The 26,619-nt window shown below is 43.2% G+C and overlaps 1 protein-coding gene across 2 annotated transcripts in view; it reads right to left on the bottom strand.

The window, feature by feature from the left end:
- Positions 1 to 26,619, bottom strand: part of DROSHA (drosha ribonuclease III) — a 651,577-nt gene that overhangs the window by 199,096 nt on the left and 425,862 nt on the right. For both annotated transcript variants that reach the window (XM_073630893.1, XM_073630892.1), the window contains exon 18: positions 25,615 to 25,753. In XM_073630893.1, coding sequence (XP_073486994.1) covers positions 25,615 to 25,753 — 139 coding nt within the window. The remainder of the gene's footprint in view (positions 1 to 25,614; positions 25,754 to 26,619) is intronic.

Genomic DNA, 26,619 nt, shown 5'->3' on the forward strand with positions numbered 1-26,619 from the left:
TGGTCACCGGAAGTTAGGGTACTGCCGAGTCAGGGGTTCCCGACTGGTAGGTTCAAAAAGTAAAAGAATTGTTTACAGTGACCATGGTTAGTTGTTTACTGATAGTTACACAATAAAGTTATTAATAAAAGTTTAGGTTATTTATGTTATATTTATGGTAATTTATATTTTAATAAAAATATAAGGCCGTTAGGACATTTACTCCAAAAAACTAGTTCGAGTCATTTATGATGTTTTTGGAGGGAGGGTAATGTGGGGTAAGGTATAAATATTAGGAGACTGGGCTTAAGTCCTACAGTGTCATGAGTAAATGTCAAAACAATGGGTAATCTTGGTGGTTATATAGTTAGGGCACATCTCCGGGAAGATATACAGTATCTGTTCAGTTGGGTCATAGAGTACTCAAAGGGGTGAGAACAAGCAATGGATTAGCACCAGAGACAAAAAGGTTTGAAAACATAAATAATGTAAATGTATCATTCTGTTGCTAATTGTGTATATTGGTCAGAGTAACGGAACATGAGCCAAGGGGTCCCCACTTTATGGAAGTTAATAATGCATTCCTTAGCGATAGCTACTGTTTCCTCCATGTTATAGATTTCTTCTATCATGTGTAACCATTTGGCAATTGTTGGTGTTCGGTTTGATTTCCAATGTCTGGGAATCAACATTTTTCCTGCTTTTAAAAAGTGTCTAGTCAAAGACCATTTATATCGCTTCATGGAGCAATTGGTAATGTGTAATAGGCAACAGGCTAACAATAGGCAACTTTTGTTTCGGTGATGTGTACAATCAACTTGAGCACGATGTACCAAAAGGGGGTTATCATGGGGCATTCCCACCAAATATGTAGCATAGTACCATAAACTTGATCACATCTCCAACATAGATCCAAAGAATGTGGGTACCACACTTTAGTTGGGGTAGCATACCAATGTGTTAGCAATTTGTGGGACATTTCCTGTAGTCTGGTACTAATTGAGCATAGTGGGTGAAAACATTAGCTCGTTTACACTGCTCACCAGAAAAAATATTTGAAATGCTTTTTCCCCACTGTGTTCGAGATCCATCTTCATCGCCTGCAAATTGAAGCCTCTGGTAAATGAGTGAGGTAGTTTTCTCCACAGGAGCTCCTGACAGGCATAAGGATTCAAGGGGAGAGAATTGCATTTGCATTTGTCAAGTAGTGCATAATTGAGCAACTGGCAATAGGTCCAAAAGAAGAAGTAATGCTGAGCTCCCAGTTCTGACTTCATGGAATTGTATGACTTCAGTTACACAGTGTGTTATTAAGAGGGGTGTTTTTTCACCTTTAGGTGTTCTTTTTTTAATTTATTCAGGAGACAAAGCTTACAGAATTAACGTAATGAGGATACACAGACATATAATACAACACAGTATATCATTAGATAACATCATGTAAGAAAATGAGGTCAGAGGCCTTATGTTCCCTAGAAGTCAGGCTGTAGGACTGCAGTCATGGTCTATATCTCCACTAGAATGTGTTAATGTGTTATATATATCTCATTGAGAATAATTCTGTAAACAGAGTGCTAGAGTATGTAAATATTCCAGTATTACCCCTTCAAATTTTTTTTTTTTTTTACTCCCTCTAGTCAAAATGAACAGGAAAATGTAACCGTCAGCCGACGAAGCGAAAAATAGAAGAAGAAAAGAGCGAAAGAAGAGAAGAATAATTGAAATGAAATGGAGGGGGGGATGGTAAACAAGGAGAGGGGAGTGGTAGGGAGTTCATGAAAATGGAAAAAAAACGAGTGCCATAAAAATATAGGGCTCCCTAATTTGTTTTACACAGGAAATTTAGAGATTAAAATTAAAATTTAATTTCAATCAGCAGTATCATTTCCCAGGAGAGCCTGACCCTCATCAGAGAAGATAAACAAGTTCCATGTTTTGGCGTATCGGTCATGTTGGTGTCTGGACAAAAGAACAAGGTCCTCCACCCCATGTGAATGAGTATGGGGTACATTGTACCCATTGTGCGTTTGGTGGAACGCACGCCAGCTACGAGGGCTAGCCGCAAGGCACCTTCTGATACCAGACACGCTTGCAGCCCCAGTCCCGGGTTAAGGCACTTCTCCATGTAAGCAGCCATTTGGCATTTTTATTATCAAATTTTAAATAAACAGGATTACGCTATTGGTTCCTATTATCTTTTTACATATTTCAACTATGATCTCTGCGGAGGAGGGGTTCCTTATATCTACAGCTTTCACCACTGTAGCAGGCATTATCCTGCTAAAGCTTCTTCTGACTTGCTTTTTAATTAAAGGGGTCACCTTTATCTGGTAAGCAGATTATATATAAGGAGCACAAGGAGCATATAAGGAGCACGTGGGGTGTATTCTTATCAGTTGGTGAAGGAATATTCACTATCTTTTTTGGAAGAATTTGAACACTGAAGATTTTTCTGGATTTCTTTGTATTTTTTGGGACTCTTCTTTCTTTTTCACTGCCTTTTTGGTCCATATATTGTCATTATCACTTGTGTTTATCATCTGTGTATATTTTAAGTATTTATGGCACATTGCACTTTATTTGTCTATCTAATGTCAGTTGTCTGAGTTCAATCAACCATTCTTTTTGCTCAAGTCAATCACTTAGTGTTCTAGAGTGCCCTCTATACTTTATTTCACTAGTACCTTAAGTAACACAATTACCTAATTAGGGGAGCAGCTTATTTTTCAGCATATATTATTCATCTTATTTCACTATTTAACCACTTTTGGACCGCTGCACGCCGATATATGTCCTTATTTTGAAGGGGGATATCGTTCTTATGGCAGCAGCTAGCTGCCATAACCCCGGTATCCTATTCTTTGGCCGGCGGTCCAGTTTCTGATAAGAGTAGTCTCTGCAGCAGATTCGCTGCAAGATCACTTTTATCGGTGGCGGGAGAGGGCCCCCCCTCCTGCGCCCTCCGCTGCTAACCAGATTTGTCAGCGCAGCGGAGGCGATCAGATCTTCACCCTTGCTGGGCATGGGGACGAGTGGGGGGAAGATGGCCCCCACCTGTCTCTATAGCAATGCATGGCGGAAGGGACGTCAAAATGTCACTTCCGCCCATAAAAGTGACTTTTTTTTAAAACAGTGTAAAAATAAAAAATAAAAGGTCAAATAAATAAGAAAAAAAAATTTAAACGCGCCCTGTCCTGCCAAGCTTGCATGCAGAAGCGAACGCATACGGGAGTAGCGCCCGCACATGAAAACGGTGTTCAAACCACACATGTGAGGTATCGCCAAGATCAGTAGAGCTAGAGCAATAATTCTAGCCCCAGACCTCCATTGTAACTTAAAACATGCAACCTGTAGAATTTTTTTAAACGTCGCCTATGGAGATTTTTAAGGGTAAAAGTTTGTCGCCATTCCACAAGCGGGCGCAATTTTGAAAAGGGAAGGGGGGTGTGGAGGCGCCAACTCTGCTGACACTGTTATATGGTGAAGGTGTAATACATACACTTACTGGTAAGTCAGTTCAGATGGGGTGGCGATGTCCATCAGGGGTTGTGTTGTCCTGGGATGTGCTGGTGTGCAGGCTTCACTGGCGGTCTTTCACCTCAGGGGATGTTGGTTCCTGGTTGAGAGAGGCTTAACAGCGGTGTCCAGTGTGTGGAAGCTCACGCTAACCACCCTTGAACCCGGAAGCAGAAGTGATGTCAGCGGTGCACAGGAAGTGTCCAGACACAGATAGGAGGTAATACAGGCTACGCGCTCGGGGCTCACAGCTCCTTCTACTGGTCTGTTTGCTCTCAGGAGGAGAGCAACTTAAATGGAAGTACAGGACATCTGACTGATGGGATGTGGGCGGGACGTCTGTGGCTGTGGAACCACAACAACCAGCGTGCCGCATTGTGAAAACAAGGATGTAAAAAATAAACAATTAAAGGTTGGTAGTGGGAAAAAATATGTTCAGAGTTAATAGTTTCATGTGCAAAAGAAAAAATGTTTTATTTAAAAAGGATCATTGATTTAATAAGCGACTATTATATAAAAAGAAAACTTTAATAAAAGATAGGTAAAAAAAAAAAAAAAAAAAAAAGGAAGTGTCACAAATGGGATTAAAAAATGCATAAGGATGCATTGTTGGTGGACAATGGAGCACATTATGGGATAAAAGAGTAGAGGGGGATGGGGAAAAGTTTTTTATCCCCCAAGTTATGCCATATCCCAGGGTAACAGAAAATGAACCCAGTGGGAAATGTCTAAAAAAAAGGGGACAAGGATTGATAGTCAAGGGTACAAATATTGGTAAAAGAATATATATATATATATATATATATATATATATATATATATATATATGTTAGTAAAGGATATATCGATAAAAATATATAAAATATGTAAAATATATATATAGCGGGGGTCAAGCTACAATAAGGAGTGTGTCTCTATTTCTTCATTGAGTCCCCCCGGCGAAAGAGTGTTCAAGGAATATATCCAGTACGTTTCTTGCTGACATAAACATTTAAAACTTTCTGCAGTCAGAATGGCCTCTATGACCCAGACTTTGAGGCCTTTGGTGGATTTTTGGTGTTCTTTCAGGAAATGGAGAGGGACACTATGTTTGTCACTGCCCTTTTCTATGAAGCGCCTGTGTTCGCCAAAAAGTTGGCGTAAGGTGCGTATAGTCCTGCCCACATAAAACAGGCCACATGGGCAGGTCAGGCAGTATACCACGTATTCACTAGAGCAATTGTGGAATTCTTTTATTGTATATGTTTTTCCTTTGATGGTGAAGTCTTTTTGCCCGTGGTTCACTAATTTACAGGTGAGGCATAATTTTTTCCGGCATTGATACATTCCCACTAGTGGAATGAGGGGAATATATGAGATTGAGGTGGATGGGGCATTTTTGATTTTACTAGGTGCTATTTTACTCTTTATGTTTTTTGCTTTGCGGTAGGATACCTTGGGTTGTTGGGTGAGAGAGGGGCCCAGGAATGGGTCTCTGAGCAGGATGCACCAATGTTTGGCTATGATGTTCTCCATTCTTTTATGACAGCCATGGAACTGAGTCCAGGAAGGCTAATTTGTTGGAGTCTTGGACATGAGTGAAAGATAGCCCTAGGGAATTGTGGTTGCAATGCTCAACAAAGGGATCCACACTCTCTTTTGGACCATCCCAGATTATTACGATATCATCGATGTAACGTCCATAGTAGATGATATGAGCAGCAAAGGGATTGTTATATAGGACATACTGTAGTTCCCAATAGCCCATAGTCAAATTGGAATAGCTTGGAGCGAAATTGGCACCCATAGCGGTACCTTGGGATTGTAAATAAAATGTATGATCAAACTCAAAATAGTTATGTTCTAAACAGAATTTGGTGGCTTCCAAGATGTACTGTGCCTGTCCGGGGTTGATGAGAGGATCCTCGTAGAGAAAATGTTCCACAGCTCTGAGGCCTCTGGCGTGAGGGATGGAGGTATATAGGGATGCGACACCTAGGGACAACCACTGGTAAGTTGGTTCCCAAGTATAGAAGGGAAGCATTTCTAGTAGATGGGTACTACCTCTAATGTATGAGGGCAGGTTTTGGGCTAAGGGTTGGAGGAAGTGGTCTATATACATGGAAAAGCCGCTGGTGATGCTTTCCATAGCAGCTACTATGGGACGGCCTGGTGGATTAGACTGATCCTTATGGATTTTTGGCAGATGGTAAAAGTAGGGGGTTTTTCTGAAACCCTTGACGAGAAATGACAGTTCTGGTTTTGAAATGATGTCTTCTTCTAGGGCTTTGTTGGCTAATCTGGTTGCTTCCAGGGTGAATTCAGGTAATGGATCATGAGTGAGTTTGCGGTAGGTATTAGTGTCGGATAATAATCTGAGGGATTCTGCCATGTAGTCTGATCAATTTTGAATTATGATGCCCCCACCTTTATCTGCTGCCTTGATAATGATGTTGTGGTTGTTGGTTAGATCAATTTTGAAACATGACATGTTGGGTATCAATTTAGTCGGTGTAACATTATCTTTCACAGTATAAAAAAAATTGGGCTAACTTTACTCTTGTCTTATTTTTTAATTCAAAAAAGTGATTTTTTCCCAAAAAACTTGCGCTTGTAAGACCGCTGCACAAATACGGTGTGACAGAAAGTATTGCAATGACCGCCATTTTATTCTCTAGGATGTTAGAAAAAAATGTATAATGTTTGGGGGTTCTAAGTAATTTTCTAGCAAAAAATACTGTTTTTAACTTGTAAACACATCTCAAATAGAGGCTCGGTCCTTAAGTGGTTAAATTAGGTTTGACGCGGCGTACATATTTTATTTTTCACATTTTAACCTTCTTTAACCACTTGCCGCCCGACTCATGCCGCTATATGTCCGCAAAGTGTTACGGGTGCACAAAACGACGTACCCGTACGTCACTCCATCATCGGCGAATAGACTCGGTGTCCGCCGATGGCCTGCGATCGTGGCACAGGGAGGCAGAACGAGGCGATGTAAACAAGGCATTTCCTTTCTGCCTAGCAGGGCAACTACTGCTCGCAGTGATCTCCCATGTTCTAGTGAGCCCATCCTCCCTACAGTGGGAACACAATTAACCTCTTGATCACCCCCTAGTGTTAAAACTCTTCCCTGCCAGTGACATTTACACAGTAATCAGTGCACTTTTATAGCACTGATCGCTGTATAAAAGCCAATGGACCCAAAATAGTGTCAAAAGTGTCCGATCTGTCCACCGCAATGTCACAGTCATGATAAAAAAATCGAAGATCGCCGCCATTGCTAATAAAAAAAAAATAAATAACAAAAAATGCCATAAATCCATCCCCTATTTTGTAGATACGATAACTTTTGCGCAAACCAATCAATATACGCTTATTGCATTTTTTTTTAACCAAAAATATGTAGAAGAATACATATTGGCCTAAACTGAGGAAGAAATTTGTTTTTTTATATTTTTTTTGGGATATTTATTATAGAAAAAAGTAAAAAATATTGTTTTTTTTTTTTTTTTCAAAATTGACGCTCTTTTGTTGTTTATAGCGCAAAAAATAAAAACCGCAGAGGTGATCAAATACCACCAAAATAAAGCGCTATTTGTGGGAAAAAAAGGACGTCGATTTTGTTTGGGTACAACGTCGCACGACTGCGCAATTGTCAATTAAAGCGATACAGTGCCGTATCGCAAAAAAAGGGCTTACTCCTTTTCCAGACGTATTAAGGCCCTTCACTTTATGTGACATTAAAGTGGGGTTTTTCCCCAGGCATGTATACGCCAATCTATTGGGAGTATGAACTGGTTGGGTGGAGTAACCGCTTTATTCACCAAGACTAAGGTAGCACAGAAAAAATAATAATTTGTATTACAATAAAACAGATAAAAGAAGAGGAGGAGGGAAAGAGAGAAAAAAAAAAGGATTGAGTATAAATAAACTAAAATAGAAGAAAGATCCCCTGAACCAGGGGGTATATATACAACAATAACCAAATGTAGTACTCTTTTACTTACTCATAGAAGAAACTTTGGAATTGTATGTAAATAAGTAGACTAAAGTGGTTGTTAAGCCACTATAGTATAAGCATGCCATCCCCTCTTTTAAATAACATTATGTGTCCCTGTGCCTGTGCTGTAAAAAAAATGCCAATTTGTACCTATATCAGAGTGTCTCTTGGTGCTCACGTGACTCCTCGGCTCTCTCCTCTCTCGGGCTGACAGCTATAGTGGGAGGGGCTGAGAACTCCCGCTGATGTCAGTCAGGGAGAAGGGGAGGAGTGAGGAGAGAGAGCCGAGGAGTCATGTGAGCGCCGGGAGATGCTCTGATATGGGTACAAATCTGCATCCTTTTTATACAGCACAGGCACAGGGACACAAAATGTTATTTAACAGAGACGATGGCATGCTTATACTATAGATATGATAGCAGCAAGACGGGAGTGTCATGGAGTGGATGGCGCTGACAGGCAGGGAGGGGAGGGGGGAGGAGGACACAGGAGAGCAGAGAGATGTGGATGATGGAGTCACGTAAACTGACCACGGAGTCAGGGCTGAGCAGCCATGATAATCCGTGGTCAGTAAATAAACACTGGCTACAGCAATGCATTAGTCTTCCAAATATGTTAGAAAAACAAAGAACTAAAGACATATTAGATATCAGAAGCATAACTTATCCAGGTAAGCTTAACTCTGTTACCTATAAAAAAAAACGATGTAAAGGTAAAGAGCACAGGTGCCAGACATGCATTAGAGCAAGGCACATATAGCCAAAGAATGTTTGGTGCATCTTCGCTCACACAGAGCGATCAATGTTCCTGGAATACTTCAGGGCAAAGAGCCACGAGGCAATACACCTTTATGGTTGAGAGGATTATTCCTTTGCAATCATAAGCTGCTAAACTGGGTTCTGGTATAACTTGTAGTCAAAGGAAGGGCCATTTGAGACTGAAAGGACCCCTAAAGGTGGAAAAATCTATGAAACTGGGTAGAAACACATGGAGCTCAGTTATAGAGCCTGGAAACATCTACCGAAAACAGAACACAAAACAAAAAAGTCTCCAAATAATTCAAGCAAGTTTCCTGGGTCTAGCAGCTTAAGGAGAACCTATGGGTCCTGTCGCTTCGGAAATGTCCCCTTTTTAGGCAGATGCATAGTGGGTTTTGATTCTGGTGTATGATAAAGACTGTGTGTCAATGTGGGGAAAACGGAATTCCTGGTACCAAACTGGCAAATCCAGCAATGGTATTTGAAGGGTCTCACAGAACATCGGTAGATCTTCAGGTGTTTTAAGTTGTTTCCCATTGTATGTCACGGATAAAGTGAAAGGAAATTTACACCTGTATAAGAGGCTCTATTTTTTCAGCATCTCAAGCAGTGGGCGCAGGGCTCTGCGGTTACCCAGTGTGATCAGGAAAAAGTCTTGAAATAAGGTTATATTGTGATCATTATATGAAATTAGATCATTTTGGCATACTTGAGCTAATATCTCTTTAGTTTATAGTTGGGAGACAGCAAATTATGTCTCTTGGAGGGGCAGCTTCAATTGGACGTGATCTGAGAGGTCTGTGAGCTTGCTCAAATTCAATCGGAATGTCCACTGATCACTCCAGCAGGTTGTTAAAAATGGAAGATAGGTGGACGTGGTTTGGCCGCTGCCGAGTAAGGCCGCCTAGAGATAGTGCTCTGTTATCAAGAGAAGAAAAGAAGCAACTGACAGCCGCAATTACCGCCGATCGGTACACCTGTGCCCCGGGACCCAGCATAGCATGTCCCGCAAAAAAAAAATAAACAGACTGGCCCCAGAAAACTCACAGAATTCTATCCCAGGTCTGGGACAGGGAGCAGGCAAGATGGCACCGGACCGCGCTCAGGGAACAGCATCGCTCCTCCTCAGCCAGAATCTCCCTGAACCTTCCATCTGACACAATGGACGACTCCATTCAGATTCCCCCCCACTGTATCCAAGCGCCCAGCTCCTTCTCCCTCTGGCTCTCCTAATGTGAACGGGCATGTGAGTAGGAAAAAACATCAATGTGAAACACGTGCAGGAGAGGACAGTGAAGCTGGGGACACGGGGACACGGACACACTGTTTCAGAGCACACACTGAAAGCCATGCTAATTTAATTAAAGAAAGATTTACAGAGAGATATCCATAAATCTGTACTGCAAATACAATCCCAAGTGGATAACATTGGTGACTGCACTGCCCAGCTAGAACAGCAGAAGTCTGACTGTACAACAGCACATAATGAGCTAACAGATGCCCACATGGATCAGGCAGAGGAAATCCAGCAGCTTAAAAATAAAATAGCTGACCTTAAGGACAGATCAAAAAGGAACAATATCAAGTTCAGGGGGATCCCTTAGTTACATAGTAGGTGAGGTTGAAACAAGACACAAGTCCAACCTATGTGTGTGATTATATGTCAGTATTACATTGTATATCCCTGTATGTTGTGGTCATTCAGGTGCTTATCTAATAGTTTTTTGAAACTATCGATGCTCCCTGCTAAAACCAACGCCTGTGGAAGGGAATTTTACATCTTTGCCGCTCTTACAGTAACAAACCCTCTACGCCAGGGGTCTTCAAACTATGGCCCTCCAGTTGTTCAGAAACTACAATTCCCATCATGCCTAGTCATGTCTGTGAATGTCAGAGTTTTACAATGCCTCATGGGATGTGTAGTTCCACCACAGCTGGAGGGCCGTAGTTTGAAGAACCCTGCTCTATGCAGTTTAAGGTAAAACCTCTTTTCTTCAAATTTTAATGAGTGATCTCGCGTCTTATTAAACTCCCTTCCGCTGAAAAGTTTTATCCTTATTGTGGGGTCACCAGTATGGTATTTATGAATTGAAATCATATCCCCCCTCTCAAGCGTTTCTTCTCCAGAGAGAATAAGTTCAGTGCTCGTAAACTTTCTTCATAACCAATATCCTTTAGTCCCTTTATTAACTTTGTTGCCCTTTTCTGTACTCGCTCCATTTCCAGTACATTCTTACTGAGGACTGGTGCCCAAAACTGGACAGCATATTCCAGGTGAGGCCAGACAAGAGTCTTGTAGAGTGGGAAAATGATCGCTTTATCTCTTGAGTTAATCCCCTTTTAATGCATGTCAATATTCTGTTCGCTTAGTTAGCAGCATCTTGGCATTGCATGCCATTGCTGAGCCTATCATCTACTAGGACCCCCGGGTCCTTTTCCAACCTGGATTCCCCCAAAGGTTCTCCCCCCAGTGAGTAGATTGCATTCATATTTTTGCCACCCAAATGCACTGTTTTACATTTTTCCACATTAAACCTCATTTGCTATGTAGTTGCCACCCTATTAATTTGTTCGGATCTTCTTGCAAGGTTTCCACATCCTGCAGAGAAGTAATTGCCCTGCTTAGCTTAATATCATCCACAAATGCAGAGATAGAACCGTTTACTCCATCCTCCAGGTCATTTATGAACAAATTAAATAGGATTGGTCAGCACAGAACCCTAGGGGACAGGATCCCCAACTGATTCAGTCCACAACAGCGATCTGATACCTTACATTCAGCAGCTCTTAGTGAAATTGCTTCTGGACCATAATCCGCAAGATTTCATTATCGATTGAGCACATAGAATTTTTAAGCCTAAACATCTCCCTCCTTCTGTCCCTAGGGATGTGCTAGGGACAGACGCTTGCATAATGTCAACTGCTAGCTCCATGAAATCACTCCCAGATCCACATACTCCGCTCTCCCTCTTCACACACATCTCGGCTTACACAGCTCCTATCACTAAGATCCTCAGGGAAAATAACATTTCCTATTCATGGGGATTTCCAACTAAGCTCCTGATTGCTTATCAAGGCAAATCAGTCTCTGTCCTCACTCCTAAGCACGGGTTTAAACAGCTTCATAACTGGGGTATGGTGCCTAATGTTTTCCCCCCAAATCCAGGAAACAATTCCCCAATCAGAATTCCCTCTACCTGAGACACAGTGTACGGAGTCTGACTGGTTTTGGACTGACCCTACACTCTGTGATGAGTATCCGTCACTTTCCATACTTGTACTCTTAGCGGGGTAGTTCGTTTCTCATGTTTGATCCCCCCTCTACGTAATTCCTCAACCCATCGCAGGGGAGAGGCGGCGTCCCCGTGAACTGCATCCCCATCTATGGGGAATAGTACCGATTTAGCCCAGTTTATCTTTATGCCTGAGAACTCAAAATTGCCAGAGGCTCCAGAACCAAGGCCAACAGTCTGGGGTAGAGCGGGCAGCCCTGCTGCGTACCATGGAAAAGAGCAAATGGGAGTGGAAGGGATATTACCCTTAGTCAACCATGCCAGGAGCTTCCCATTCCCCCCCCAAATTCAAAGACCCTCTTGGCCGAGTATAAGAGAGCCTTGTCAGTTTGGACAACCCTGGGAGTGGACAGATTCTGCAGCGCCTGCTGCCATGTTCGGTAATGATCATCATCCGGGGTAGAGACAAAGTCTGACTCCAGTTTAGTCACCTCTTCCTCCAGCTCCCCCAATGATCGGGCCGTGTCCCTCTTAATGCGTGATATTTTAGAACTATACTCCTACCTAGCCCAGGACTTGAAGGCGTCCCAGAGTACTGGAGGGGAGGCAGAGTCAGTATTGTCAGTCCAAAAATTACATATAGAGGCAGTGAGAGGTTCCTGCAGGCGCTCATCATTCGACGAAAACCTGGATAATCTCCAGAGACGGGACTCAGGGGGGAAAGGCACAAAGGTGCGTAGTCAGGGATTCCCCAGGGAAGCACAGATATACCCTGAACACATTGCAAGGCACAGCTAGAGGCAAAAACCAGATCAATTCTGGACAAGGTCTTATAGGTGGAGGAATGGTAAGTATACGCTGTTATTGTTGGGTGCATGTGTCTCCAGACATCTGTGAGGGCAAAGGTGTCAGCCCATTGTCGGAGGTCAGGAGAATCACAAGCCGAGGCGCTCAGCCTGTCTGTGTCCGCAGAAGGGACCATATTGAAATCTTCCAGGAAAAAAATAAATAGATTTGTATCAAACTGAACCACAATTTGCATAATCTCCTGCATGACTTGGGCCGAGGCCTGGAAGCGGAATATATATCCCGACCAGCACAATATTTTTATCGTAAATATTAGCATGTATAATGATTTATTTCCCTTTCCTGTCGGTCCTAACTTCAATAAGCCGAAACGGTAGGGTTTTTCGAACTAGGATGCTGACCCCACGAGCATAGGTAGAGTAGGTGGTGTGGTAATTCAGGCCCACCTATGCTTTTTTTAAGGCAGAAGGTTTTCTGTCCCTGGAGATGCATCTCCTGCAGGATACAAGTTTGTGGATTATGCTTTTGGAGGAACCAAAACACCAGGGAGCGTTTAAACGCCGAGTTGAGGCCCATTCCATGATATCATTGTAAACAAGGAGTATGGAAAAGGAATTCGATCAGGGGGAAAACACTCGCAGGGGCAACCCAGCCCTGACTGTAAGTGGTCTAGCATTGCATACAGTCCTATGCCAAAATGATCTGAGCACATACAAAATAAAGCATCTGTAAGAACAAAAGTTAACAACCCAAACGATAACCCTAACCCCCCCACCCCGCATCCACCACCCCAACCATGGAATGCTTAAATCCCTAAACATTATACACCCAATGCTAATGGGCGTGAACCAGTGGGTGTAGTCGTAGTGAAGTTGGTCTGTCCATATAATACAATAGAGGCTCCACCACAATGGGAGAAATTGCGGTTATGTGGAGGGCTTCACCTGTAATACAAAAATGCAAACCAGCAGAAATGAAAGTAAGGTGGATGCAGGAGGCACCCATTCAAAAGGGAAGGAAACAGCAATGCACTGACCAGCAGGATAAACCCCATACATGTGCAGTAGGGATAGTGTGTGGGAAGAATGCACTAGCGGCAGCAGTCAGCAGTTCAGATTATGAATATCAAGCCGTGCATTTCCTGAGATAAGCCACTAGAGTCCGCCAGTGGCTTGGTAATAGAGCCAAAGGAGTCACTTCCAGATTGAGTCTGCACTCATGTAGGCAATGGGTTAATCATGCATATAGCACATTTTATAACACATTGGTCAACTTCCCAGCAAAAGCTATCAGAGCGGTGCTGGCATGAATAACGGGGGCACAAATTAAACCCCGAAGTTCAAATTCAATGGAACTTGCAGCAGGAGTTCACCTGGTCATACCAGGGGCACTTAACTTAAGTATGTTACAAACAGGCAGTCAATTTCAGGCACAACAGGTGCATTGCAGTAACTTACTGTAATAAGTTATCCTGGTAACAAAATATCAGAACATAGGGTGTAATGCCGCGTACACACGGTCGGACTTTCTATCCTACTTGGTCCGGCACACTTTCCGACGGACTTTGTCCGCCAGGTGCGCCGGACTTTAAAACGGACGGACTTGCCCACACACGACCGGACTTTCCGGCGGGCTAAGTCCGCCCGTCTTTCCGACGGACTTTCGCCGGAGTTCCGGCGGACTTTCAGAATGAACGGACTTGCCCACACACGGACAAGTCCGTTCATTTTGAACGTGACTCAGGTGCGACGGGACTAGCAAAGGATGTCAATCTTGCCGCTTTTATCGGCGAGATTGACACCTTGCGAGCCCCGTCGCGGGTCATACCAGGCCCTTAGGTCTGGTATGGATTATAAAGGGAACCCCGCTACGCCGAAAAAACGGCGTGGGGTCCCCCCTAAAATCCATACCAGACCCCCGATCCGAGCACGCAGCCTGGCCGGTCAGGAAAGGGGGTGGGGACGAGCGAGCGCCCCCCCTCCTGAACTGTACCAGGCCGCATGCCCTCAACATGGGGGGTGGGTGCTTTGGGGGAGGGGGGCGCCCTGCGGGGCCCCCCCACCCCAAAGCACCTTGTCCCCATGTTGATGAGGACAAGGGCCTCTTCCCGACAACCCTGGCCGTTGGTTGTCGGGGTCTGCGGGCGGGGGGCTTATCGGAATCCGGGAGCCCCTTTTAATAAGGGGGCCCCCAGATCCCGGCCCCCCACCCTATGTGAATGAGTATGGGGTACATGGTACCCCTACCCATTCACCTAGGGAAAAAGTGTAAGTAATAAAACACACTACACAGGTTTTTAAAATATTTTATTAAACAGCTCCGGGGGGGGGATCTTCCTCCGGCTTCGGGGGTCTTCTTCCGGCTTCGGGGGTCCCTCCACTTCATCTTCTCCCGGCGTCCGGTTGGTTCTTCTCCGCTCTCTTTTCCCGGTGTTCCTGTTCTTCGGCCGGCTCCTCTGCTGTCTTCAAGTAGCTCTCTTGCCAGCAGAGGTCCGGACTTCTGGGCTTCTGGTCTTCTCTTCCCCAGATGTTGACACGACGCTCTCTCCTGCTGGACTTCTCTCCGAGGGCTGCGTTGTGACTTATATAGGCGGAGACCCCGCCCCCTTTTGATGTCACAGTCCCTGGGCATGCTGGGACTGTGACGTTTTAGGGGGCGTGGTCACTGGGTGATGTTGACCACGCCCCCTAAAACGTCACAGTCCCAGCATGCCCAGGGACTGTGACATCAAAAGGGGGCGGGGTCACTGGGTGATGTTGACCACGCCCCCTAAAACGTCACAGTCCCAGCATGCCCAGGGACTGTGACATCAAAAGGGGGCGGGGTCTCCGCCTATATAAGTCACAACGCAGCCCTCGGAGAGCAGTCCAGCCGGAGAGAGCGTCGTGTCAACATCTGGGGAAGAGAAGACAAGAAGCCCAGAAGCCCAGAAGTCCGGACCTCTGCTGGCAAGAGAGCTACCTGAAGACAGCAGAGGAGCCGGCCGAAGAACAGGAACACCGGGAGAAGAGAGCGGAGAAGAACCAACCGGACTCCGGGAGAAGATGAAGCGGAGGGACCCCCGAAGCCGGAAGAAGACCCCCGAAGCCGGAGGAAGATCCCCCCCGGAGCTGTTTAATAAAATATTTTAAAAACCTGTGTAGTGTGTTTTATTACTTACACTTTTTCCCTAGGTGAATGGGTAGGGGTACCATGTACCCCATACTCATTCACATAGGGTGGGGGGCCGGGATCTGGGGGCCCCCTTATTAAAAGGGGCTCCCGGATTCCGATAAGCCCCCCGCCCGCAGACCCCGACAACCAACGGCCAGGGTTGTCGGGAAGAGGCCCTTGTCCTCATCAACATAGGGACAAGGTGCTTTGGGGTGGGGGGGCCCCGCAGGGCGCCCCCCTCCCCCAAAGCACCCACCCCCCATGTTGAGGGCATGCGGCCTGGTACGGTTCAGGAGGGGGGGGGCGCTCGCTCGTCCCCACCCCCTTTCCTGACCGGCCAGGCTGCGTGCTCGGATCGGGGGTCTGGTATGGATTTTAGGGGGGACCCCACGCCGTTTTTTCGGCGTAGCGGGGTTCCCTTTATAATCCATACCAGACCTAAGGGCCTGGCATGCACCGCGCTCACCGCAATAGGAAGATTTGTTTTTCCTATTGCAGAGAGCGCGAGATGCAATACCCTGCCCTCGCGTCGTATCTGGTCCGTCGGACCAGCCTACACACGAGCGGGCTTTCCGTCGGACCAGCACACACACGAGCGGACTTTCCGCCCGAAACTGAGTCCTACGGAAAGATTTAAAACTTGTTTCAAATCTAGGTCCGGCGGGCTTTTGGGAAGAAGTCCGCCGGACCAAGTATGCCGGAAAGTCCGACCGTGTGTACGCGGCATAAGTCAGCCAAGGAAGGAGCAATGCAGCAAACAGCAGAGGTAGTGCTCAAACAAGACATGACGTCACCTCTCAGCGATGTGGGGGTAGAGATTCCAGCCATGCAGATACATCTCTGGGGGATGTAAAAAATCTTGTTGTTTTACCATCTTGGACCCTCAGAAGTGCTGGGAAAAAAACTGTATCAAATACCCTTGACACGCATGGCTGCTTTAACCTGGTCAAATGAGCGTCTCAATTTTTGTGTTTCAACTGAGTAATCCGGGAAAATGAGGAGCTTGTTGTTCTGGAATGCTAGTTCTCCTCACACCCTAACTTCCCTAAGCACCTCAACCCTGTTCCTAAAGTTCAGGAATTTAAGTATAAATATGCGAGGTGGTGCACCCTGCGGACCAGGCTTAGGTGGGATACGGTGAGCCCTTTCCACCGCATAGAAGTGTGAGAATTGGGCTGTTGGCAGGAGGGAGCACAGTAACTTTTCCACAAAGTCAGTCGGATGCGGGCCCTCTATCCCCTCCACCAGGTCCACGATGCGGAGCTGGTTCCTCCTTTTGCAGTTCTCAGCATCCTCGGCTTTGTATCCCAGAGCCCTGATTTTTGTGTGTAAGGTGCGGAGGTCGGTATTCTGGCTCTCCACTGTGTATTCCACATGGCCCAGATGCTGCTCAGCAGAGGAGAACCGGGATCTTATTATGTCCAGCCTAATAAGCCTCACATCCAGCTGCACAGAATCGACCTTAGTGGTCAGGGATGTTATGGAGGCTTGGCAGTTTTCTATGGCTACACAAATTAATGAAAAAAAAAGGAACTAACAGTTTACCACACAGGTAGTTTAAAAATAGGACAACGTTGTCATATGTTAAAATGAAGGGTAATCGCAGCTGCGCATACCATTCACATCCACATTCACATCCACATTCACAGTACCCAAATTGAAACAATCACTTTAGTCAAACATTAGCATAGTCAAACATTAGCACTTGTAATTGCAGACTTATATAGTTGTATAAAGCTCAGTTCTCAGAAGCCAAAATTATAATACTGATGCAGTTACAGAGCAACTTGGTTGTAGACTAAAAATAGCGAGTCAAAAAACCTGTGTAGATGTGGGTGGTGTTAGGTGAATTGGTGAGTTCTTAGCTGCCATGTACTCAAAAAACAGACACAGGTTATCATTATTGCTGTCCACAAATGGACTATGATCAGTCCCTTTGGATTTTGAATAATTAGACAGATTACACCTGGTGAAGCAGGGAATTATATTGAACCTGAGGTAATCAAGAGGAGCAGGCATTGGGTCACTTTAACAGTGCGGATGCATCTCCAAAGGCAAAGGGGGATTAACCAGTCCTCAGGAAGGATGTACTGGAAATGGAGCGAGTACAGAGAAGGGCAACAAAACTAATAAAGGGACTGGAGGACATTAGTTATGAAGAAAGGTTACGAGCACTGAACTTATCCTCTCTGGAGAAGAGACACCTGAGAGGGGATATGATTTCAGTTTACAAATACCATACTGGTGACCCTACAATAAGGATAAAACTTTTCAGCGGAAGGGAGTTTAATAAGACACGTGGCCACTCAAAAAATTAGAAGAAAAGAGGTTTAACCTTAAACTGCGTAGAGGGTTCTTTATTAGAACAGCGGCAAGGATGTGAAATTCCCTTCCACAGGCGGTGGTTTCACCTACTATGTAATTATGTAAATTGCAATATTTTTTTATTTTATTTATATCTACATACTGATTTTCCTTCACCACAACCTGAGTAACTTATTTTGTTTCTTTCATGTATAACCTATAAAATGACAAAAAATATCCCTATGTGGAAGTGCCTGCAGACCTAACTAACAGCTTAAAAAAAAAAAAAAAAAAATTAATGTTTAATTACAGGTGGTGGACACAAGTGTCCTGGCCAGCCCCGATGCCGGAAGCCTGTCAAACTCTATGAGAGTCTGACAGCTGCTGCAGCTGGATGTGCACCTAGCATTACAAATGTTTAGGACAGTATGCGCCCAGGGATGAATGTCTGGGACACAGACTTCAGGCTAAACAGCCAGGGTGCATTGGTTCTAATTAGAATGTGCCTAAGCTGGAGTTGGCTATCCTAAAAACAACTTATTCTTGTTTGGAATTGTCTTTCAGCAACTCTGTGTTTCTTAAAGAGGATGACAATGCAGTCTAGGCAACATGCACTTTTTTAGAGATTGAAATCAGAACATGAATCACATCTGGTAACTGTCAAATCAAATCACAATTGACAATGTACTGTTCAGTAATTAACTAGTCAGTGGTAAATTAAGTAATAACTAATTGTCTAAACAGTCTTGTAATATCTAGAGGAAAAGAAAGTCCTTCAAGTCAAGGCTCACCAGTATCTCCTATTCTAATAACTAGTAAGTAGTTTAATTACTAATAAAAAACTGCCTGTATATCATTTTTTTTAATAGTATTACATTTCTGATTAGACAAAATGCACATACTTTGTCCCATCTTTCAAGGTGCCCTGTAACGCTAGCAGCGTTAGAAAGGCCCCCTCCTAAACGGCACCACAGGTACCAGGGAGATGGCCGCTTTGCTAGCGAGAGCCTGTTTCTGGTACCCAGCATTGGCCAAGGGCTAGTACCGACACGAGGCATGCAGAGGGAGGTGAGGCCGATAGACTGTACTAGGATCCATCTGGAACTAAATACTGTTTTAAAAAAAAAAAAAAAAAAAAGTATTACACATTTCCTTTAATGTTCAGAGGCAAAAGGCAGTCCTTTAAGTCATGGTTTCCCAGAAATATGGCTCTATGTCTTGAGTGCTGAAGGATGACTTCCCGAGAGTCCAGGGGCTTTTATCAAATTCATCTTTTTTGCAGGATCAATTTATATCAATTATTGTCCCTTTGTTTGTAGTGTTCTTGTTTGTTACTTATAGCAAATTAAAATATCAATTATAATTATGTAAAATGTTCATAAATGTAAGTATTAATTGAAAGATGTATTTTGCAAGTGCGTCCTTTTATCTTTGTCACTGCTTTTAAGGGGGGAATGATGGTGAGGAGAGAGGTAGATTAATGGGTGGTGCAGGAGACCATAGTTTGTAAGACAAGGTTAAAAATTAAGCAGGTTCAGTTTCACTCTGCATAGGTGATGGTAAATGGGATGGATAGAGGATCATATTAAAAAAGTACCCAAAATATTTTCAAACACAACCTTCTTTTGCAGTAATTTAGGATCGTGTTTACATATTCAGGGTCTAAAGCAAGCCATTGATTTTGCAACTTTCTTTCCTTCAACCACAGCTCAAGGAAAGAAAAATCGCTCGATTCCACCATCAACACAATCAGCGTTGATAGGGGATTTCGCTCCTGCTGTGTAATTATATCCTGACAGCAGGAGGTTTCCCTGCTGACAGAATACAATGTCCACTGCTGGCAGCTATAGTCGCTGGCAGTGATCACACAAGAAAAACCCAACAGGCAGGTTATACTGAATTCGACAGCCACACTACTGGCACACAACTAAGGACAGCTATAACGCGATAGACAAGAGACACATTGATTAAATATGTCCACAGATTTCAGCACGCTATCTGAACCATTTTAATAAGCACAGAACAAAAAAAAAATGAAAATACAGTCAGGTCCATAAATATTGGGACATCGACACAATTCTAATCTTTTTGGCTCTATACAAAACCACAATGGATTTGAAATGAAACAAACAAGATGTGCTTTAACTGCAGACTTTCAGCTTTAAATTGATGGTGATTACATTCAAACCAGGTGAACGGTGTAGGAATTACAACAGTTTGTATATGTGCCTCCCACTTTTTAAGGGACCAAAAGTAATGGGACAATTGGCTGCTCAGCTGTTCCATGGCCAGGTGTGTGTTATTCCCTCATTATCACATTTACAAGGAGCAGATAAAAGGTCCAGAGTTCATTTCAAGTGTGCTATTTGCGTTTGGAATCTGTTGCTGTCAACTCTCAATATGAGATCCAAAGAGCTGTCACTATCAGTGAAGCAAGCCATCATTAGGCTGAAAAAACAAAACAAACCCATCAGAGAGATAGCAAAAACATTAGATGTGGCTAAATCAACTGTTTGGAACATCCTTAAAAAGAAAGAACACACCGGTGAACTCAGCAACACCAAAAGACCCGGAAGACCACGGAAAACAACTGTGGTGGATGACCAAAGAATTCTTTTCCTGGTGAAGAAAACACCCTTCACAACAGTTGGCCAGATCAAGAACACTCTCCAGGAGGTAGGTGTATGAGTGTCAAAGTCAACAGTCAAGAGAAGACTTCACCAGAGTGAATACAAAGGGTTCACCACAAGTAAACCATTGGTGAACCTCAAACACAGGAAGGCCAGATTAGAGTTTTCCAAACAACATCTAAAAAAGCCTTCACAGTTCTGGAACAACATCCTATGGACAGATGAGACCAAGATCAACTTGTACTAGAGTGATGGGAAGAGAAGAGTATGGAGAAGGAAAGGAACTGCTCATGATCCAAAGCATACCACCTCATCAGTGAAGCAAGGTGGTGGTAATGTCATGGCGTGGGCATGTATGGCTGCCAATGGAACTCGTTATCTTGTATTTATTGATGATGTGACTGCTGACAAAAGCCACAGGATGAATTCTGAAGTGTTTCGGGCAATATTATCTGCTCATATTCAGCAAAATGCTTCAGAACTCACTGGACGGCGCTTCACACTGCAGATGGACAATGACCCGAAGCATACTGTGAAAGCAACCAAAGAGTTTTTTAAGGGAAAGAAGGGGACTGTTATGCAATGGCCAAGTCAATCACCTGACCTGAATCCGATTGAGCATGCATTTCACTTGCTGAAGACAAAACTGAAGGGAAAATGCCCCAAGAACAAGCAGCAAGTGAAGACAGTTGCAGTAGAGGCCTGGCAGAGCATCACCAGATATGAAACCCAATGTCTGGTGATGGCTATGCATTCCAGACTTCAGGCTGTAATTGACTGCAAAGGATTTGCAACCAAGTATTAAAAAATGAAACTTTGATAGATGATTGTTAATCTGTCCCATTACTTTTGGTCCCTTAAAAAGTGGGAGGCACATATACAAACTGTTGTAATTCCTACACTGTTCACCTGATTTGGATGTAAATATCCTCAAATTAAAGCTGAAAGTCTGCAGTTAAAGCACATCTTGTTCGTTTCATTTTCAATCCATTGTGGTGGTGTAAAGAGCCAAAAAGATTAGAATTGTGTCGATGTCCCAATATTTATGGACTTGACTGTAGCTTAGGAAATTCCTTTTTGATTTACTGAGTAGTAGAAATGCATAAAACAAGGCCACATATGATCTATGCAGTGAGGAAAAAACAAACACATTTTACAAAATGTTTGAAGGAAAAATACTGGCATTAGTTGCACTCTCTTTGCATAGCTGATGCATAGCTACAGTATAAGGCAGAGGCGGCTCTCTAATTAGGTGAAATAGGCAGTGGCCTCAGGCCTCGCAGTCATAGGGGCCTCGCACAGCTGGCTAGTTTACCTAATTAGAGAGCCGGCTCTTCCAGCAGCAGAGATCTCCGCCATCACACAGTCCCGAGTCCCCTCGCTCTGCTACAGGAAGAGATACAGGCTGCGAGTGAGACATGTGATCGGAGCTCACATACATCTCCGGATCACAGACAGGGAGAGCCGCTCAGTAGAGCCTGTTCTGACAGATCTCCCCCTCCCCCTTCTGCTCGCACAGCCAGACAGAAGAGCTTCTGCTCCTCCTCCTCCCGCCCTCTCCTCCTGTGTATGCCCCGCCCACTCTCCTCGGCAGTGTTCTCTGTTCTGCTTCAGAGAAGGGGATGTGTGGGCGGGAAGATTCAAGCTGGGGCCCAACAAACAGAAAAGGACAAGGGGAGTCTGATCCATCCATCCAGTCCCTCCTGCCTCCCAGTGAGTACACTGATGTAGGGGATGCTCTTCCTTCCCTTCTTCCTCCATCCCCTTCTCTTTCTTTCTTTCCATTCTTTTTGTCTCTTTCTTTCTCTTTCCTTCACTCTTTCCCCATCCCCCTCTCTTTCTTTCTCTTTCTTTCCTTCCTTCCTTCCTTCCCTTCCATCTTTCTTTTCTCTTTCCTTCCTTCTTTCTCCATCCCCATCACTTTCTTTCTTTCCATTCTTTTTCTTTCTTTCTTTTTCTTTCCTTCTTTCTTTCCATTCTTTTTGTCATTCTTTCTTTTTCTCTTTCCTTCCTTCTTCCTCCACCTCCCTCTTTTTCTTTCTCTTTCTTTCCTTCCTTCTCTTTCTTTCCATCTTTCTTTCTCCTTTCTTCTTTCTCCATCCCCCTCTCTTTCTTTTCTTTTTTCTTTTCCTTCTTTTTTCCTTTCTTTCCATTCTTTTTGTCTCTTTCTTTCTCTTTCCTTCCTTCTTTCTCCACCCCCTTCTCTTTCTTTCCTTTCTTTCCTTCCATCTTTCTTTCTATCTTTCTTTGTCTTTCTTTCCTTCCATCCTTCTTTCCTTTCCATCTTTCTTTCTTTCTTTCCTTTCCATCTTTCTTTCTCTTTCTTTCCTTCCATCTTTCTTTCTTTCTCTTTCTTTCCATCTTTCTTTCTCTTTCTTTCCTTTCCGTCTTTCTTTCTCTTTCTTTCCTTCCATCTTTCTTTCTCTTTCTTTCCTTCAATATTTCTTTTTCTTTCTTTCTTTCCTTTCCATCTTTCTATTTCTTTCTTTCCTTTCCATCTTTCTTTCCTTCCATCTTTCTTTCCTTTCCATCTTTCATTCTCTTTCTTTCCTTCCATCTTTCTTTCTTTAATTTCCATCTTTCTTTCTCTTTCTTTCCTTCCATCTTTCTTTCTCTTTCTTTCCTTCTATCTTTCTTTCTTTCTTTTTATCTTTCTTTCCTTTCCATCTTTCTTTCTCTATCTTTCCTTTCCATCTTTCTCTCCTTCCACCTTTCTTTCTTTCTCTTTCTTTCATTCCATCTTTCTCTTTCTTTCCTTTCCATCCTTCTTTCTCTTTTTTTCCTTTCCATCTTTCTTTCTCTTTTTTTCCTTTCCATCTTTCTCTTTCTTTCCTTTCCATCTTTCTTTCCTTTCCATCTGTCTTTCTCTTTCCATCTTTCTTTCTTTCCTTCCATCTTTCTTTGCTTTCCATCTTTCTTTCTCTTTCTTTCCTTCCATGTTTCTTTCTCTTTCTTTCCTTTCCATCTTTCTCTTTCTTTCCTTCCATCTTTCTTTCTCTTTCTTTCCTTCCATCTTTTTTTCCTTTCCATCTTTCTTTCTCTTTCTTTCCTTTCAATCCTTCCTTCTTTCTTTCTTTCTCCACCCATCCCCCTTTATTTCTCTCTTTGTGACAGCCTACCAGAATAGGTAGGATCTGTGAGAGCAGCTTCCCTGTGCAGCTCTGCTTGAGGAAAATATATCTTTATTATGCCCACTTACCTACCCCCTGTACTGTCCACTCCCCTATACTGTACCCTCCTAATACAGTTCATTTTCATCCCGTGAATTATTTTTCCCATTATGGGAGTGAGTGGGGCCTCATGTCTAAGTTTTGCCTAAGGCCTCACAAAGTCTAAAGCCGCCTCTGGTATAAGGCTTTCAAGTAGGGACGAGATCAGGCATGTTCGGATGCTAGTCTGAACCCACTCGAGCCATCCCACTTTGGGTTGTGTATACGTACGGCTGTGGGCAATGCCACAGACATTAAAGGTTGGCGGTCCACAGTGACAGCTTCCAGGTGGGATAGCTTGGGTGGTTTAGACTAGTATCTAAACATGCCTGAGGTCATCCCTCTTTGCTACTCTAACAAACGTACAAATGCAGCTTAAAGTATAAGTTCACCTTTGGGAACATGTTATATGTTTCACCCATTTTTAGGGTGGAACATGTAACATGTTCCCAAAGCTGCAGCCACTGCCCAATTCCCCTCTCCCTGTGACAGCAGTATGAAGAGAAGTTTCCCATACTAGCTGTCAGTTTTTGAAATCAGCTTCGCCATGTGGGGCTCCGCCCACACAGCTATGTCATTCATTCACAGAGTTCTGTGAATGAATGAACTACAATTACCGACAGCCTTTGTGGATGACGGCTTGCAGTTCTCAGTGAACTACCACAGCAGTCATTGATTCTTCCTGTCAATGTATCTGTGTGCCCGTACAGAATGTACAGGCACACAGATACACTGACAGGTCTGCAGGAGATCTGCTGATCGCTGGTGCAATGCTTTAAAGGCTGCAAAAAATGTGCACTTATTTTTTATTTATTTTTTTTAAGTAAACTTATCCTAGTTTAAAAGTATAGAGACACACAAGTGTAAACAGGCATTTGAAGAACAGAATTGATACACTGGTTTCCTTTTTTTAACTAATAATTAACGGACAAAATATACAAGAATCTCAAGGCCTTTTAAGAATCAAATATATTTTGAATGAATGGGGAATCAAATCTGATTTCCTGTCTTGCAGCCCTAAATGCAATACTCCCAGCTGACAGTTCCATGTTCCCTTTTGCCTACAATGAAACTAATACAGAAAGCAGGTTGGACAGCAAAGCTATAGCAACATCATTTTTTTTTTATATATACACAAACTACATGTACATATGTTCAGGTTGTATATACTGTAGAAACTACTAATGACAATTTTTTTTTTTACTTTATTAGATATACAGTTTCACACAAGGAAGTTCAGGGTAGAAAAATTGGAGATGCTACTGCCGAATTAAAGTAATTTTATCCTCCCTATCTTTTCTGCTTAGATACTGACCTGAAACAAGTATGTGGATATCCGCTGTCAGGATTCTGCCTGCTAAGCACATACTTGTTTGGGTCAGTAACACTCAAAGTAAAGCTATATTTTTTATTTTTTTTTTTCAAACATTACAAAGCATTTTCAGTATGTGGATATTTTTATTACACCTAAATCATTTTAAAGGGGTCATTGTTGCTTAAAAAGACATTGTTGACAAGATACATGCAACCTAACAATTGCTTTCCTGCAGAGATAAATGCGCCACTAGGATCTTAAGTACCTGACAACTCAAGGTGTGTCAGATGCTTGTGTTTCCCCACTGCATGCTGTGATCCCAACCGCTAGCTGCTATAGGGATATAGTGATTACTAGCACCCAGGGGAAAAGGCCTCAGTGCACAACGGTTAGACCGCAGGTTTCTGACACACCCGGAAGTGTTGAATTCTGAAAATACTAGCAGGGCTTCTAGCTTTGCCGGAAATTAAAGTATAATAAATGTATTTAAAAAAAAAAATACTGTTGTTAGAATACATTTATCTCAACGACAGAACTATTTAAATATAAAAGATACAGCCCCTTTGTGGACAAAGCCAAAATACATAAGAATCCAACCTACTAAGAGCAAGAAACAAAGGGCATAAACGTTACCATCATAATACCCAAAACTTCTCAATCAGTACCACTATATGAAGGAGAGATAAACTGAGTTCTAAAAGCTTACTATAGATAATCAACAAACATACCTTTTTTACGCATATGCATGTAATGAACTTTTCTATCCCCATATTTTGGCTGTCTAATTCCACAGTTGGAAAGAGAGTTGCGAGCATGGTCAGGGTTCATTCCAAAGTTTAAATGGTGGCTTGGGTGAGTCATAGCAAGCTAAAATAGAAAACAATACAAACACATTAATATACATAGAAACAATGCCCTTCATGGCAGGGTCGACCCCTTGTATGCCTCTTTTTCCATATAATCAATGGTTCCATGTACCTTTACCCATCCCTAGAGCAAGAGGAGTTACAATAGCTATCCACAAACAATGCCCCTTAGTACCTATAGAAATACGAGTAGACCCTGAAGGCCGTTTTCTTTTTGTTAAGGGCAAGATTCAGGGTCAGTGTTATACTTTCGCTACTATATATGCCCCCAACAATTATACCGTTAAATTTCTATAAAAAACTTTGGATATTTTGGGGAAGTTTCGGGAAGGTTTATTGGTTGTGGGAGGGGATTTTAACATTACCTTGGAACCCAGTCTAGACACTTCTTCTGGGAAAACCTTTGTGTCTCATAAGGCTTTAAGTCATGGTAAACAGCGCTTTTGCTCTCTGCATTTGGTAGACAATTGGAGGGTGCTGCATGAGCGGGACAGGGATTTCAGCTATTATTTCAAAACACAATGTATATTCAAGTATCGATATGTTATTGGTCGATCAATACTATCTGAATTAAGTAAATACATCAACTATTGAGTCAATCACCATGTCAGACCATGCTCCAATAAGCTTAACGATATGTCCGGCATCGATCGGAAGCCTGGAAAGAACATGGCGACTGAACAAATCTATCCTCGATGATAAACAGAATGTGGAATCCCTGTCCTGCACACTAGCATTATACTTTGAGATCAATACATCAGAGGAGGTGTCTGACCAAGTGGTATGGGAAGCCCATAAGGCGGTCATTAGGAGTGAAGTTGATTTCAATGGGATTGCGTATTTGAAAAGAGAGACAGAAAGAAATGG

Source organism: Aquarana catesbeiana, linkage group LG05 (genome assembly GCF_042186555.1).
Source record: "Aquarana catesbeiana isolate 2022-GZ linkage group LG05, ASM4218655v1, whole genome shotgun sequence".
Lineage (NCBI taxonomy): Eukaryota > Metazoa > Chordata > Amphibia > Anura > Ranidae > Aquarana > Aquarana catesbeiana.